Source organism: Anopheles cruzii, chromosome 3 (assembly GCF_943734635.1).
Source record: "Anopheles cruzii chromosome 3, idAnoCruzAS_RS32_06, whole genome shotgun sequence".
Lineage (NCBI taxonomy): Eukaryota > Metazoa > Arthropoda > Insecta > Diptera > Culicidae > Anopheles > Anopheles cruzii.
Window position 1 is genome coordinate 7,613,739 of NC_069145.1, and position 15,711 is coordinate 7,629,449.

Consider the following 15,711-nt stretch of genomic DNA (forward strand, 5'->3'; position numbering starts at 1 on the left):
CGTTTGAATTGCGCTGTTCAAGTTATTTTTTTTAAATTTGGGTTGTACATTTGGGGAAACAGGATATTAACAAACATTCGGTTGAAACGTACAAGATAAAGAATTTAAAGTTGCCGTTGTGCTAATGGTCTAATGATAATTTAAGAGCAAACAAACACAGAGTGAGCCTTTCAACTCGCGGCTCTAAACGTGGGTGCCGCAACAGAAGCTTGACATCCAACCCTACTGCAGATGGATCTTCAAGCTATCCTTTTTACTCCTAGTAAAGTCTAGCGAGAGGGATATCCATCTCACTCAGCCCTTTGTGTAACTACGCAGCTAGCCACTGTCAAAATTAGGAAAAGCAAAATTTTCACTCATTGTGCGACATTTTCCAATCGTTGTTTCTCGCTTTTTTATCCTTTGATTTATCGAAATAAGTGTATTTTGCGAGTGAAACCAACAAGATTAACAACAAGAAATCGAGTGAATGGAAGCTTATTGATACACATCGAACTGGTGGAGAAGCATCACACCCGAGCCCGACGACCCAGCGATGTCGCTCTTTCGAAAGCCAAAAAAACCTATTCAGCGTCGCGTTTTCAGTGGTTACGAGGATGAGGATGAAGAAAACAACTCGGCGAGCCGCAGCGAGGCCCCAAATGGGAATGCCAGTGCGGCCCGCAGCGGTGCGATGGAATGCGAAGAAGGTCCTGCGGTCCCGTTGACGCCACCAACCGCAGGAGGAGTGCCCGCGGAGCGCAAACGAAAAGAGCACCGCACGGAACGGAGTGGTGACCTTAAGCAGGCACCCGCGAAGGGGGGTTCCGCATCCTCGAAGTCGAACCTACCGGCCACCGGCACCACCACGAAACACTCTTTACTTAGTTTCGACGACGAAGGTAACAAACATCTACTATCCCCCCCTTTGCTCTAAGACAAAGCGTTACTGCAAGGCAATCAAGAAAACAGAAGATTCACGGAAAGGTCCAGCAGAAGCGCCGTTGTTTCATCCGGGTGTTCCGGGGTCCGATACCCTCGAGCACTCGTGCGCCGGGGAAAAACTCACCAACGAGTCTTTCGCCGGCAGAAGAAAGAAAAGGAAGAAAACAAAATCACTCCATAGCCTACTGGTTGCAATGAAATCGGAAGAAAGTTACTTTTTTTTAGTGATTCAAACGAACCAAAGCCTACGCGGAAAGTAAACAACGATCAATTCTGCCGAAAGGTGGTTCCGAGAATCGAGGTTTCTAATTCGGGTACAAGTTTTGATGAAGAAATGCGAAAATGGGTCCCCAGATGTTAAAGTGAATGAAGTGAACGCCAAAGTCAAACCGGTGCTGCGGAGAACAGGCGGAAGGTTCTCTGCATCTCGTCGCCCCCCGTTGGGTCCGAAGGCTTTCCCCGAGGAAGCCGCGTCCGTTCCGCACCTGTTGAGAGCACATTTAATGGCACAGTTTTGCGTTTCCTTTTTTCTTACTTTCTTTTTCGCTTCTACAACCGATCGGCCAACCAACACAGAGGAAGGCGAGGTGTTCCAAGTCAAGAAGTCGTCCCATAGCAAGAAGGTGATGAAATCGTTGGACAAGGAAAGGCGCAGAAAGCGGCATCTCGAACGGAGCACGAACGGAACAGTACTGTCGTCGTCGTCGTCATCAGCAGCAGCGGCGCCCGCCAGTGCGTTGGAGGGTCCCGGGAACACCTTGCGGTCCCGTTTTCCTTCCTCTTCTCCTCCCTCCGCCTTGTCGTACGACAATGGCAGTAATGATAAGATAAAAAGAGAAAAGTGTGACAATTCTAGCTCTAATATCCAAACAGAAATACGCACAGACGACTTTGTGGTAAGGTTATTATTATTCAATTTTCTACTACCCCCTTTATACACTTTTGTTATCTATTTTTGTTTTAATTTTGGATCGAAAAACGAAAAACAAACGAATGCCGATCGTAACCACTCCAATCCGGCACACAGACACATGATACCATAGTTCACCCGTTCTCGGATGAAGCCCCACCTTTCCTTACCCTTTGTTTATCCGTAGTCTTTAGTTCGTTTAAACCATTGCTTCCGATCCGCCGAATTCTCGGTTACCGATCGCAATCTATGTTTTGTGTTACCCTGTTATCGCTCAGCACACCATTGAAGAAGCCGTTTCGATCAATAACCTACATTTGGTGGAGGGTGATCTATCGTCGTCATCGCTACTAGCCTTCCCCTTGAATAGACACGCATTCGCGATCGCATGAGTCTTCTTTCATTTCCTTTCAGAAGATTTGTTGAAGAATCAAATTCTGAAACGCTGCGCGCGTTCATCGATATCCCTACGGCAAACACTAAAACCGATACTCCCATGTGCACCGCTTAATCCTCTTCTTATCTTCACGCAAACGCCGTATCCCTTGAAGAAAAGACTCATTTTTACGATGCCCTCTAACACTCTCATTTCTCTGTTTCCCATTTTTATAACCCTCAACACCCTGCCGACGGTTGCACTGAAGCTGGTGGTTAAGAAATCGGATCCCGAGAATATGATTCTGAACGGACGGGCGGCACTGTGTGCCGGCCGTGACGATATGTCTTCCGAGGACGAAACGTACGGCGGCGTGGTGGACGATAACACGAAAGCCGGCGATCGTCAGCAGCACCACCATCGGTTCGCTAAGCCACAGGACAATTTCAAAATGTGTCTCGAAAACGGAGTCATACCGGACGCGGCCATGATTCATGCAGCGCGCAAGCGCCGGCAGAAGGCACGCGAGCAAGGTAAACAACCTTGTTAATATTAATGTCTGGTTTAGATGTTAATCAACACCGAATCGCTTGCAGGTGAATTCATACCGGTGGAGGAACCGAAGGAGGACAAGAGCAAGAAGCGCACCGTGCAGGAAGACGGCGAAGGCGATGGGTCGGACGAGGATGACGATCGTATCGATATGTCGGCCATAACCGGTGCCAAAGAGCGCGAGGAACGGCGCGAGCAGTTCTATGCGGTGCAGCGTGAAGGTAAGGATGGATGAAAGAAGTTAATTCGGGTGGATATTTAGCAACTGTATGTTTCGCTTCTGCTCCGACAGACTCCGACGCGGAAGATTCCGATATCGAAACGAAAGAGTGGGAAAATCAACAGATTCGCAAAGGTGTCACCGGTGCGCAGCTCGTGTCCGCCCAACAGGAGTCGGTCATCTCGCAGTACTTGATGCAAAGCAGCAACAGCGGCAGTAGCGGCCACTTTAGCCAAACCTTTCAAAATAAATCATCGCGCGGTGCTGATAGCGACGGAGACATATCGGCCGGACTTCGGGCCCTCTCGACGGCTGAACTGCTGGAACAAGCTTACGCTACCACTAAGGCGGGCTTGGCTAAACGGTTGGGTGATGGTAAAAGAGTCAAAACCAGCACCAGTAGACCAGTGGTGGCCAGTGGTGCTGGTATCGCTCCGAAAAGTGCCGATTCGAAACCGACCGGCCCGCGGATGCCAAAACAAATTTTGGCCCAGCTAACCGAACGCTACCGCACGACGGTGGAACTGAACCGGAAGCACGAGGACGATATAGAGCACATCACGCAAGAGATCAAGCTACTGCAGATGGATCACCGGGCGTGCGAACAGAAAGCACCGGCGGCGGCTGCCAAGTACCGGTTCTACCAGGAGTTTCGCTGCTATGTAGCCGATCTGGTAGAGTGTCTTAACGAAAAAGTACCCCTGGTAACGGCACTTGAGCAGCGCGCCCTGCAGCTGATGGGAAAGTATTCGGTGATGCTAATCGAACGTCGCCGGCAGGATGTGCGCGATCAGGCGAAGGAAATGGCCGATGCTAGTAGTGAGTACATCTTGGTATCGTTTTCGGTGGCGCTCACTGATCACTAATCGGATTTGTTTCACTCCTTAGAAAATGCGAAGCGAACGGCGGATGACCCGGAACGCATTCGAAGGGCCGCCGAACGGGAAGGCCGCCGAACGCGTCGGAGGCGCGACCGCGAGAAGAACGAAACGTCCGACAGCCACTACGACGGGATGTCGAGTGACGACGAAATTCCGGACATGGAAGCGGCCCGCTACCGGTCCGCCCTGCAGTCGGTGGAGCTCGAGGCCCGCGAAGTTTTCGCCGACGCGTCCGAAGAGTACGGCGAAATCGGGGGCATTTTGGGAAAGTTCGAAGACTGGCGCGAGCACGATATGGCAGCGTATCGCGATGCGTACGTCAGTTTGTGCCTGCCGAAGATAGTCGGTCCCCTGATTCGCCTGCAGCACATCACCTGGAACCCGCTGGTGGTGGCCAGCGCCGCCGGGTCCGGTGCTAGTGGTGTCGAGTTCGATCACGAAGAGTGGTACCGCACGGTGGCTCTTTTCGGGCACGTGGCCGACACGGAGGCCGAGCTGGCAGACGACCCCGACGTGCGGTTGCTGCCTGTGATTGTGGAGAAAATTTTCCTATCCAAACTGGCGGCCCTGGTCGAGCAGTACTGGGATCCACTGTCGACGACACAAACGCTGCGGTTAGTGCGCCTGCTGAAGCGGCTCGTGCGCGACTATCCCTCCTTACGCATCACCTGCAAACCGCTACGGGCCCTCTTCCAAACCATTTTCGACAAACTCAAACAGTCCGTCGACAATGACGTTTTCATACCGATCTTCCCCAAGCAGTAAGTGATCGTTCCGCATTACCTCCGCTGGAGTTTGCTCCGACACGCAGCGACACCAATTTGTCTCCAATTCTTTCAGAGCCCAAGAAGCCAAATCGTCCTTCTTCCAACGGCAGTTCTGCAGCGGGCTGAAGCTGTTTCGCAACATCACCAGCTGGCAGGGTATACTGGCGGATACGGCCCTGAAGGATCTCGCGATCGGTTCTCTGCTGAACCGGTACCTACTGAACGGGATGCGCGTCTGCACGGCACCGGACGCCATCGGGAAAGCGTCCACGATCGTGTACACACTGCCGCGCGTGTGGCTCAGCACGGGCTCATCGGTGGTGCAAAGTATGGACCAGTTCGTTAGCATGCTACGGCACCTGGAGTCGCAGCTCGAACCTAACGCTGCCATCAATGGGTAAGCGAAACTGTGGACATAATTGAGAAAGATAGAATATTATAATAATAGCCAATGTTTCTCTGATTTCAGGGAGCTCATCGAGCGAATCCACAAAATATTGAGCAGTTTGCACGTGGTTTCAGCGTAAAAGGAGGGCCAGAACTTTCCGATGGCCGGATGAGCTATTGCGATCCAGCAAACCGTATCAAGCGCGCTGCGTCGATGTAGATGTTTCTATTTGAACCATTTGTATGCCAATCTAATAATACACCAGAATAAATGCATTAACTTTGATTTATTAGTTATGCATTCTTATGGAACGAACGAGAGAAAGAAAGAGAGAGACTTGCATTTGAAAAAAAGTATAAAGAACGGATCGATGTGCGGTTCGGTTCTTCATTCGATGTCGTTCAATAATTCCGCGCATTAACTCAATCAATCGCTTCGAAGAGTGATGTCACACTTAATCGTCCTTTTTGTCGAATATGGAATGCAACGGTCTAAAAATAACTGCCCGCATCGTCATCTGAGGACCACCATTGATGCGCCCCTTCCGATTGACGACCATCACTTTTTGGGCTATCCTTTTATCGGTGCTTCGTCCGTCTTTTATTGCCGTCCGTCTTTTTAATGGGCACTGATCAGATCGGAGACACACGCGATGCAAGTCAGCGCGCAACACTGGCCGTGACCAGTCGGTCGTGAAATATTTCCATGCACGTGATCCTCACACTCAGATCGTCTCGCGCGAGTCGGTAGCGAGTGAGAAATGCATAAACGTCCGAAATGTGTTATCAGTTCCCGACGCCGCAGTTTAATTTCGAGTGCTTGTCGACCGTGCAGCATAGAAGCTAATGGTCGTAGAGGGGAATATTGAGAATCTCATAACCTTATCAGCAGGCTTCTAGAGTACGTTACGCTCCGAGCGGCGATCCTCTCAGACCAGTCGGACCAACGTTCGCGCCATACCGACCCGACTAGGGCTATCGGATGCCGCGGAACGATCTTCCAGTGGCGATCCAGTGGCGTTCGGTCCGTCGGTCAAGCGAGACGTTGTCCCCAGACACGGTTAACATTCTGGCCCACCCCATTGCGCCCATTCACCCCGATTCCGATCCACACAGATCAAAGCGGTGCATCGATCGGTTAAGTGATTCGTGCGCGAACGATCGTTAGCAATTTAAATTGACAAATTGGACCTGCTCGCTCCATCGTTCTCTCGCTCTGGCACCAATCGGATACTTGCCCGGAGCAGCGAGGATAAAATCGAGCAGATCGATGCTGGCCGTCAGTGATGCCGCGACCGACCAACAGCGCGGATCTGTTCCGGTGGAAGCAAATGGAGTGAAGAACTTAACACACCATTTGCCATTGGAAGTGGAGAAGTGCTTGTGAACAGGACATAGGCGAACGGATTTGAAGGACAAATCCAGCAGCAAATTAGTGCCCCATTGCAAGCGTTGGTTTCCGGTGGTTCTTGCGTTTGTAAAAAAGGCGTTTTGTGGTTTGTGAAAAATAGAACGAAAAACAGTGACCGTGGCCTGAACCCCTCCGATCACAGATATGTCCGTCATCGTGAACGCCATCAATGGCAACGGCCGACAGCTTCCGTTGTTTGTGTCTGGTTAGTAAACGCCAGTTGCTTTCGAGGCAGATAAAAAACCCGAAAAACGTGGCACCCGCCACTGGGTCGACATTCCTGAACGTGAAAGGCTGTCCCCAGGGCCCCAGGCGCGGCTTATCGTGGCGTACGATCGCGCATTCTCGCTTCCCCAATGGCCGAAACGGACGCAGCACCACCAGAATGGCGTGGTCCAAGAATTCGTGGAAATGCAGTTTTTGCACACTTATTTTCGTTTCTTTTTGCAACCCGCCCGCTCCCACGCTGATAAGCGGGACGGATGGACGAACGGCGATTGTTCGCCGGCCCACGGGCTCGGCCTTCTGTGTGCTGATCTTGGTCGGACCTTTTTTATTAATTGGTACGGCGTCCCGCGCCATCTTGACCTGCGGAAACTCCCGCAGGAAGCGCCGATGCGCTGACTACGACAAAACGATAACCTACGGACCGTTTGCCACCACTTCGTGGTCTTGTGGAATGTTACGCACGTCCTCGGACTTTGCGGCCCGTGGGAGCAAACCCTCTACGTCGTCCGGAATTCCGTCGACCGTTTTTTCGATGCGTCACCGGGCGCGGCTTATCGCGGCTTGCTCTGAGTTCAGCTGTTTCCTGTTTTGGTATATGTTTCGCCCTCCAATATACTGCTGCTTCCTTAACGTTTTGGGGGGTCACCAATTTCGGAGACTCCCGCCTAGTGGAGTCTTTTAGTTACAGAGCGCCCTCGAGTTTTACAAACATTAATTCTTAGAACGTACTTCTTCGTCCCGGTGCTTCGGTGCACCGTTTTGCAGTGCTACTGTACGCCCTGCTCGTCACCGACCGACGGTGCGTGGCGTTCGATATCTTCCCGCCCAACTACGACATCCGGTATCGGCTGGAAACTGATGTTACGCTCGTGCCGGACGTGCACGCCACGGACAACTACATTTGGTACCTGAATGGGTACCTGCGGGTGCACCGGTATGACGCCAAGAATCTTGCTGCCTCGGTAAGTCCTGAAGCACGTCGAACGATAAGCGTCATGATAATGTTTTGTACCAATGCAAAATGGGACCCAAAATGCGGCGTTGTCAGTCCTGCCGTCGATGTGCTTTTCCGTCGCATAAAATTAGAATACATTCCCAGGTGACCCAGACGCCGGTAGCCCAAATGCATTAAGCGTTGGGACAGCGCACTTCAAAGCAAGCGATAAGATGCTCCTTCAGGGCACGACAGGCGCGGCAAAATGGAAATGGGCAATGGGCGAGCTATAGGGGGTCGTAGCACGTTGGGCTTTATTTGATCGAATCCTTGATGCGGTGAATCATGAATCCTTGATGCGGCGCATAAGAGATGGCGCCTCCCATAATTAGCATTGCAAAACCATCGTTTTCGGTCGCTTTCGTGCCTAAACTTATGCGAAGTTCTGCACTCGCCGCCTTCTGTTTGCAGATCGAGCTGGACCGCCATCACATCCCGCAGAGTGCGGGCGATGTGTCGGCCCTGCTGGAACCGTTTCGCATCGCGATCGCCAACGACACGGTGCTGAGTGTGCTGTTCAAGCAAAACGAACCGATCTGGGCGGCCAACATTAAGCGGGCGCTCGCTTCGCTGCTGCAGGCTCACGGCGACGGACCCGGGGCGTACGTCGTCGATGAGCAGGGCATTTTCGGTAGCTGCCCGACCGAGTACTTTGTCGTGAACGCGTCGAACGTGTTCGAGATCTCGAAGACGTACGGCATGGATCGGTGCACGATCTACCGCGGAGCGATCTACCTAACGCGCAGCAACATCCCGCAGAACCACTGCATCCCGAACAAGCAACCGCAGGCGATCACGTCCCGTATCGCCAACTACAAGCTGCGCAAGATCGAGCCTTACCGGTACATGCTGACCGAACTGGATGGCACGATGCGGACAAACATTCGGACGCTGGAGTCGTACTATCCACAGTTTCTGTACTCGCGCGTAGTGCTCCGCTACGAGCAGCACCAGGTGCTGGCGGACGAAACGGCCGGTGGTGGACAACCGGCGGTTGACATCGTCAACGGGATGGCACTCCTGTTCAGCCCGATCCTATTCGAGAGCCCGGATCTGGAAGCGACCGGCGGCCGTAGCCCGAAGTCAACGGAGCGTCTGATCAAGCGTACCGCGCAGCTACTGAACGCGATGGCCGACAATCTGGAGACGGTGGACAACAAGCTGAACGAACCGTACGACGAGACGGTCTCGGAGATCATCCGGCTGATGGGCACGATGGACCTGGACACACTGAAGCAGCTGTACGAGGAGATCGATCTCGGCACGTCCTACCGGCAGGAGACGGCGCGGAACATCTTCCTAGAGATCGTGCCCCGGACCGGCACCCCGTCGACCATTCTGCTGACCCGCGATCTGATCATGAACAAGCAGGTCAACCCGATGACGGCGGTACAGCTGCTGATCTCGCTGCCGTTCTACATGTCCGAACCGTCGCAGGAGCTGGTGAAGGAGTGCGAAATGTTCCTGGAGGTCGGCGCCGACCGGCCGGACATCAAGCACGCGGCCGTGCTGAGCTACGCCACCATGATCTACAACACGTTCGTCGCCGGCAAGCTGACGGCGGACACGTTCGAGAAGTACGTCAAGATGTACTTCGATCTATTTCTGAGTGAGTATCCTCCGGTGGAGGAATCCTCGGTGCTTGATGGCGCTTAACCCGCTCGCCGTGCCTTGTCCGACAGATAGCTTCGAGTACGAGCAGCAGATGCTATACTTGGAGGGGTTGGGCAACTTGCAGCTGGAGAATGTGGCCGAGTACCTGGACCCGATTATCCGAGCGGACTACCCGCAGAACACCGACATCCGCTTTCTGGCGATGCTGGCCCTACTTCCGACGGCCCACCTGCGGCCAAACCAGGTGTACGAAACATACTGGCCGATTTTCCACTCCCGCACCAGCCCCCTACAACTGCGGGTGGCCGCTTTCACGATGCTCCTGTTCTCGAACCCCACGCCCGGCCGGTTGCTCGGGCTGTACAGCGTCATCCGGACGGAGAACGATCCACATATGATCAACTTCTACCGGACGACGGTGCTCAGCATCTCCGAGACCACGTACCCCTGCTACCAGCATCTGTAAGTTGGTCGGTACGCCATTCAAACTACTGTTAACAGGGTTACCCTTCGTTGATCGCTCTCCCCTCCGCGCAGCAAGCTGCTGCTGGCCTACATGACCCGCCAGCTGCCGGACGCGCCGGCTCCCAAGTACTGGGTGACCGGAAACTATCTGTTCGACTATCGCGACCGCAAGTTCCACATCGGCTCGATGCTGCAGACGATGCTGATCGGGAGCCACCAGACGGACCTGCCGATGATTGCTTCGCTCAAGTTTGACACCGAGGCACTCGGTCGGTTCACCGGCCAGCTTGGGGTAGGTTGGGACTGTTTAGGACGACCGCCGGGTGTGCCGTAACATTCCGTTTTTTCCCCGTCAGCTCTACATTAAGGCACGCGGGTTGAGCGACGCCGTGATCAACCGGCTGACCACCTTCAACTCGAGCCACCTGAAGCTGGACCGGCTAAGTAGCATCCTGAAATCGATGAAGCTGGCCCCGATCAGTCCGACGCCGCTGCACTTCGAGTTTATCGTGCAGTTCGAGGGCAAAGCGGTGCTGTGCTACCACCTCAACCAGACCACCTTCCACAATCTGACCGATGGCAACAGTGAGTAGTCGCAACGACCCCGCGGAGTTGCTCTATCTTGCCCTATTTGCCTTCTCTTCCCCCCGCACGACAGTAATCAACCGGATCAACCTGCTGCGCGACAGTCACGTGAACATGCAGATCGTACGCCGCCCGTTCATGATCAAATACGCGCTGCCGACGCTGATCGGCACCCCGGCCGACATACTGATCGAGAACACGGTCCTGGCGACGGTCCGGGGCAACACGACGCAGCAGACCATGCTGATGGACAAGGTTGCCCGCAGTAATCAGGTGGACGTACGGTACTCCTCGTACGCGGTTGTGAAGATCCGCAGCTACAACCCGATCGACGACGTCGAGTACTCGACGATCCGCGAGCAGGGCTTCCTCGTGTACCTGCCGGTGAACAACGAGATCGTGTGGGACATTGCGGGCAAGTCGATCAGCTACAGCTTCTACCGGCCGGAGAACATGACCAGTGGGATCTCGTTGAAAAGCCGCACACGAAACACGCCGACCGGGCACACCGACCGAGGAGGGAGGGCACCGGCCGAGCCGAGCGAAGAGGCAGCGATCGCCAAGTACGGCTACCGGCTGGACGATCTGGGCATCCAGATGGTGGCGCGCGTGCACCAGGACTACACCCGGGACAATGTGATGTTTATGCTCGAGACGGACATCCTGGACAACGCGAAGGTCCTGACGAAGGGCCCGTTCTCGCTCGTCAACAACGTGCTGCGGATCATCAGCCTGATCCAGCTGAACACGATCCACATCGGGCGCGACAAACACCTGACGCTGCTGATCTCGAACGACCAGAAGACGCTGCTCCAGGGCACGCTCAAGTGGGACACGCAGAACTACTCGAAGCAACCGGCCGTCCCGGAGAACGAGGTGCTGCGCGTGAACCTCATCCTGGCGCACACCATCCCGAAGCCGGCGGGCAGCCGGGACGAGGTGAAGGTGCTGCACAAGTGGGACATCGTCTCGCAGTACACGAACTTCAAGTGTGACCGGGCGGCCCGCGTGTTCTTCTCGCTGACGCGCCAGGAGTGGAACAGCTCCAACTGGAAGGTAGGTTCGGCTTTCAATTAAATTAAACCCAATCAGCGGGGGGTCAATTTTTTGCGCACCAAAACCAACAAACAAGCTCCGTCCCCGGTCCCCAATTCCAGCGGCACATAACCACGACGCGCACTTGCTGGTCGGGGAGCGAAAGAAACACAGATTTTATTAGATCCGCACGTATGGGGTGGAGTGTATAACACGGGAGCCTTAGCTGCCTGGTTGCTAGCTGAGACTTAGGCTGAGGGGTTAAACCGCGCACTCCACCGTTGGGAGTTGTAGAATTTTGTGTACATTGATTGATTTATCGGCTTCATCGGGGAAGCTGGGCTTCAGATTGTTACCCACGCCAAACGGTTACTCGGCCACCGGTTCCGGTTCGGGAGCGTCGGTGGCAGCTGGCGCCTCTTCTGCAGCAGGTTCTTCCGCTGCTGGTTCTTCCGCTGTCGGTTCTGCCGCTGCCGGTTCTTCCGCCGCCATGTCTTCTTGCTGCTGATCGCCAGCTGCAGCCGCAAGTTCCTTTTCTTGCTCGATTAAGGCCTTCACTCCATCGACAAATTGTTTGACGGTTTCGAACTCGGTCAGTCCGAGCCGACGTTTGTTTGACACGTCCAGCAGAGCCTCACCGCTAGTGTCATCACGCACCAGCAGGTTGTGCTGGGCGGCGATTGTGTCAAGCTGCGCACGATCAGCGGCCAGCAGCGGCAATCGCACGTGAACCGAGGCGCGGATTCCGGTTCCGAGATTGGTGGGGCAGAAGTTGAGGTACCCGAGACGGTCATCGTGCTGGAACGTTAGACCCTTGCCTAAAGATTCCACCCCGTCGATGAGTCGCTGATAGACTTTGGCTGAAAGAAGACCAAGGAGCTACTATTGTTGGTGGCCCTTGCGACTTGGAAACCTCCCGCCGGACACACATTACCTATATCGGCTCCTTTCTGTTTGGCGAAGATACGCAGGTGGTCCGCTTCGTTGGTCCAAACCGCGAACGAGCCAGCTTCGTTTGCGAACACCGCACGACCAGCGGGGAAGAACCGCTCAGCCTGAGCGGTTCCCAGGGACGGGTCACCTTCCTTAAACAGCAAGCCGGCTTCCTGCAGCTCGCCCCGAGCGCTCTCGTCGATCGTCTCCAGTCGGTGCAGGACACCGTGAAGCTCTCCGGAGAGTTCAGCTACCGCGCCCGCCACCCGATCGCACACTTCCTCATACTGTTCCTCGGTCATCCGCGGATGAAAAGGGTAGCCGGCCAGGGACCGTGCGCACCGTATGCACGTCGAGGTAACGTACCGCCCGTCGGTGTCCGGATTTTCCAACTCTTCCGGAGCGCCCCACAAGAGACCGGGTTGTGTGTCCTCTCCACCAAACCCGGCGTGATACTCCTCGAACAGTGGATCGAAAAATTTCCCAAACGTTGCGTACGCTTCCGGGTCCGCCGCGTACGCACCGATCACTGAATCATGGCGGCCAAAGCCGGACTGCACGCAGTCCAACAACGTTGAACCGTAGGTCGGCGTCTTGACGCCTTTCAGCTCGTCCAGCAGCTCGCGGGTCAGCAGTTTCTTCACCAACGACTGGCATTCCGCGTCCGTCTGCAGCTCTTCGAAGCCTGCCTCGATCGCCACATCGGTTTCGCTGGCCGTACGCCGTACGTTCATTCGCAGCCCGCGGACCTCACGCTCGAGCTGCCCGATTCGGGCTCGGGCTTCGACCAACTCGGCCATACTTTCAGCCACCTGTTCGTCGGTCGGCCAGTCGGCCGCCCCCAGAGCCGCCCGCAGGAACTTGCAGGCGTTCTCCGGTTTCGGCTCTTCCTGGTGCAGCCGGATGAGCGCTTTGGTGAGACCCTCAATGGCACCGGCCGACTCGAGGTACTTCCGGAACGCCTCACGTTTCTGTTCGAGCTGGGAGTTCCCCCCCCAAAATAGGAGGGCGGTTAGTAATGTGAAGGTAACGAACCGCAAACCGGGGCAAAAGGGACCCCGGTCTGACCCCGTTTAGCGTCAAGGTTAGGGTGCAGCTAACAGAAAGGAAAATTTCGCTACCTACCGAAGCCATCGCAAACTGTGGTTTCCTTCCGTCGAGGAATATCGATTTGGATGATTGACGGCCTGTGTTCCGGACGAGGGTTTCTGCTCCCTTTTCTTGCACGCGGCGACGTGTCTCGTTTATGTCACTACCAATTTAGAACCTCGAACCTCGTTGAGTCTGAAAATGTTCTGCACGCACCTCGAACCGTGTGCTCTTCGCTCGATAGTTCCACGTTAAATGAAGTTGCTCGCTCGTTCGCTTGCGATGTCTACTAGGGATGGTATATTGCAGTATTTGGGACCATGAAGCGAATGGGCGCGCGAACCACCAGTAGACATGCAACCAAACAAACCTATTACCATGGCGACCGGTGGTGGGTTAGTCAAGGACGAAATAGAGGCTCGCTCCTAAAGGTCGCAACGTGGGCAACAGATTTGTTGTAACCGATAAGGGATGGCCCTTAGGAGCAGCACGTCCTGTTCTCCTGCTCCTGCTCCAATCGCGTCTTGATGATTGTGTGTTTTCAGATGTGCTTTTCGGCGGACTATCGGCCGCTGGTGTTCCTCCAGCGACCCTTCGCCCTGACCGGCGAGGTCGTGTTCGGGGAGACCAAGGTGCCGAAGCTGTGCCCGAAAGAGCCCCGGATTGCGTTCAACGTGTCGTACCACCTGCCCGAGTACGTCGAGCAAATCTACCAGGCACTCGACACCACCGACCGGTCCTGCCCGAAGGAGATCCTGCGCCTAACGCCACCACCGTTCTCGGGTGATTGCCAGGCACACCGGTTCACCCCGCTGACTACCGTGACGGGGCTCGATGCGTACTTCAAATTTACCAAGGTACTCTCCTCAAGCGAACTATCTCGTGTAAGGTACTAAAAAACGGTTTGAACACCTTCTCCACAGCTACCGTCGTGGATTGACATGCTGCTCCACCGGTTGGACCATGCCGTGTCGGCGGTGGTACCGGGCCGCGTCCAGATGCTCAACATGACGGACCACATCGACGTGCGGGTTAGTGTCCTGCCAGGATCGAACGATTCGATCATCCAGGTGAACGGTGCGCAAATCTGGTTCCCGGCCCGCTTTTACCACAACGTCAAGCTGCACCATTCGTACACGTCGCGCATCGAGTACGGGTTCCTGAGTGAGTAACCATCGGTTCCCGGATCTCCCTCGCTGTTTCTACTGTCTGTTTCGTTCCTAGGCGTATGTAGTTTGGTTAACAACAAACTGACCACCTTCAACGATCGAGTCGTGCAGCTGACCGACTCGAACCGGGACGAGTACCGGGTGCGGGACAGCTTCCTACTAACCGCCGACTGCTCCGTCGCTCCTAAGCTGGCCATCTTCGTGCTGGACGGCGGGAAGGGCGTCCAGATTTACACCGGTGGCAACTATCTGATCTACGAGACGGGCCCGAGTGCAAACGCCACGACCATGACGGTGAACATTAATGACGAGCAGTTGGTGGATCTGCGTAACATCGTGTACCAGTACCCGCCGGATGACGAGTTCTACGACTTTCGGGTGTACATCGATCGGGAGGATGTGCTGGTGGTCGAAAACCAGCTGAACGGAGCCGTGGCACAGTACGGGCCGACCGGGATCGTCAATCTGCTGCTACCGACCGTGCACAAGGGGCAAATGTGTGGGCTTTGTAGTAGTGACCGCGAGTGAGCCAGAGCGCGATTCTCCCGCGAACCACCAAGCGAACCTCGATACGATTGGCTCAGCATGGTTCCTGTTCGTTTTGTTAGAGTACATTGCTTAGAACAAAATAATAATAAAGTATACACATTTCTTATCAATAAATAGAATGGGCAGGAGGTTTTTGGTTAAACAAATGATTGGGTTGATAAGTTCAATTGTGATTCCAGTGGCAGCTAGTTGTTAGTGTCACGCGGGAGACCGGGGTTCGATTCCCCGTCAGGGAAAAAGGAAAGTACTCTTTATTATGGCGGCTGCCTTATCCATTTAGAGCTCATATAGTTTGATAGCATGCGAGATAAAGAAAATTTGGATATTCTTTCATTTTGTAGTAAAAGCCAAAACAAGGAATTTAATTTTTCAATTTTATTTCAAAAAATGATGCGGTCCATCGGTCTTTCTTTTCGAAACATAAACAGGTTGCAGAACAATCCGATAATCGTCCCGTTCCATTTAACACATGAATTGAGTAGCGGAAGAATGGAGAACCATTGAAACAGCAACCGCATTTTGTGTGATGTGACGGGGAAACCGCAAGGAAACAGAAGTAAAAAAAGAAAGCAAAATACAACTGTTCGCATTTTGGTTAGGTTTATTACTAACTTCTCCTGGG

At 54.1% G+C, this 15,711-nt stretch overlaps 2 protein-coding genes across 2 annotated transcripts; both read left to right on the plus strand.

The window, feature by feature from the left end:
• Positions 1–449: 449 nt before the first annotated feature.
• LOC128271531 (intron Large complex component GCFC2) lies at positions 450–5,279 on the plus strand. The gene is made up of 8 exons (XM_053009104.1): positions 450–881; positions 1,501–1,820; positions 2,479–2,743; positions 2,807–2,983; positions 3,055–3,801; positions 3,871–4,624; positions 4,704–5,027; positions 5,100–5,279. Exons 1-8 carry the CDS (start codon positions 536–538, stop codon positions 5,155–5,157), a joined length of 2,991 nt encoding a protein of 996 aa, XP_052865064.1. The 5' UTR covers positions 450–535; the 3' UTR covers positions 5,158–5,279.
• Positions 5,280–6,572: 1,293 nt separating this feature from the next.
• Positions 6,573–15,159, plus strand: LOC128269750 (uncharacterized). The gene is made up of 10 exons (XM_053007152.1): positions 6,573–6,633; positions 7,422–7,618; positions 8,062–9,259; positions 9,333–9,726; positions 9,802–10,021; positions 10,086–10,314; positions 10,388–11,370; positions 13,917–14,228; positions 14,295–14,535; positions 14,596–15,159. The coding sequence occupies exons 1-10, from the start codon at positions 6,573–6,575 to the stop codon at positions 15,066–15,068; spliced, it is 4,308 nt and encodes a 1,435-aa protein (XP_052863112.1). The 3' UTR covers positions 15,069–15,159.
• Positions 15,160–15,711: the final 552 nt, after the last annotated feature.

Coding starts and splice junctions, on each gene's coding strand:
- LOC128269750 (XM_053007152.1), top strand. CDS start 6,573: ATGTCCGTCATCGTGAACGCCATCAATGGCAACGGCCGACAGCTTCCG. Junction 6,634..7,421: donor GCTTCCGTTGTTTGTGTCTG/GTTAGTAAACGC, acceptor ACCGTTTTGCAG/TGCTACTGTACGCCCTGCTC. Junction 14,536..14,595: donor CATCGAGTACGGGTTCCTGA/GTGAGTAACCAT, acceptor TTTCGTTCCTAG/GCGTATGTAGTTTGGTTAAC.
- LOC128271531 (XM_053009104.1), top strand. CDS start 536: ATGTCGCTCTTTCGAAAGCCAAAAAAACCTATTCAGCGTCGCGTTTTC. Junction 1,821..2,478: donor TACGCACAGACGACTTTGTG/GTAAGGTTATTA, acceptor GTTGCACTGAAG/CTGGTGGTTAAGAAATCGGA. Junction 2,744..2,806: donor GCAGAAGGCACGCGAGCAAG/GTAAACAACCTT, acceptor AATCGCTTGCAG/GTGAATTCATACCGGTGGAG.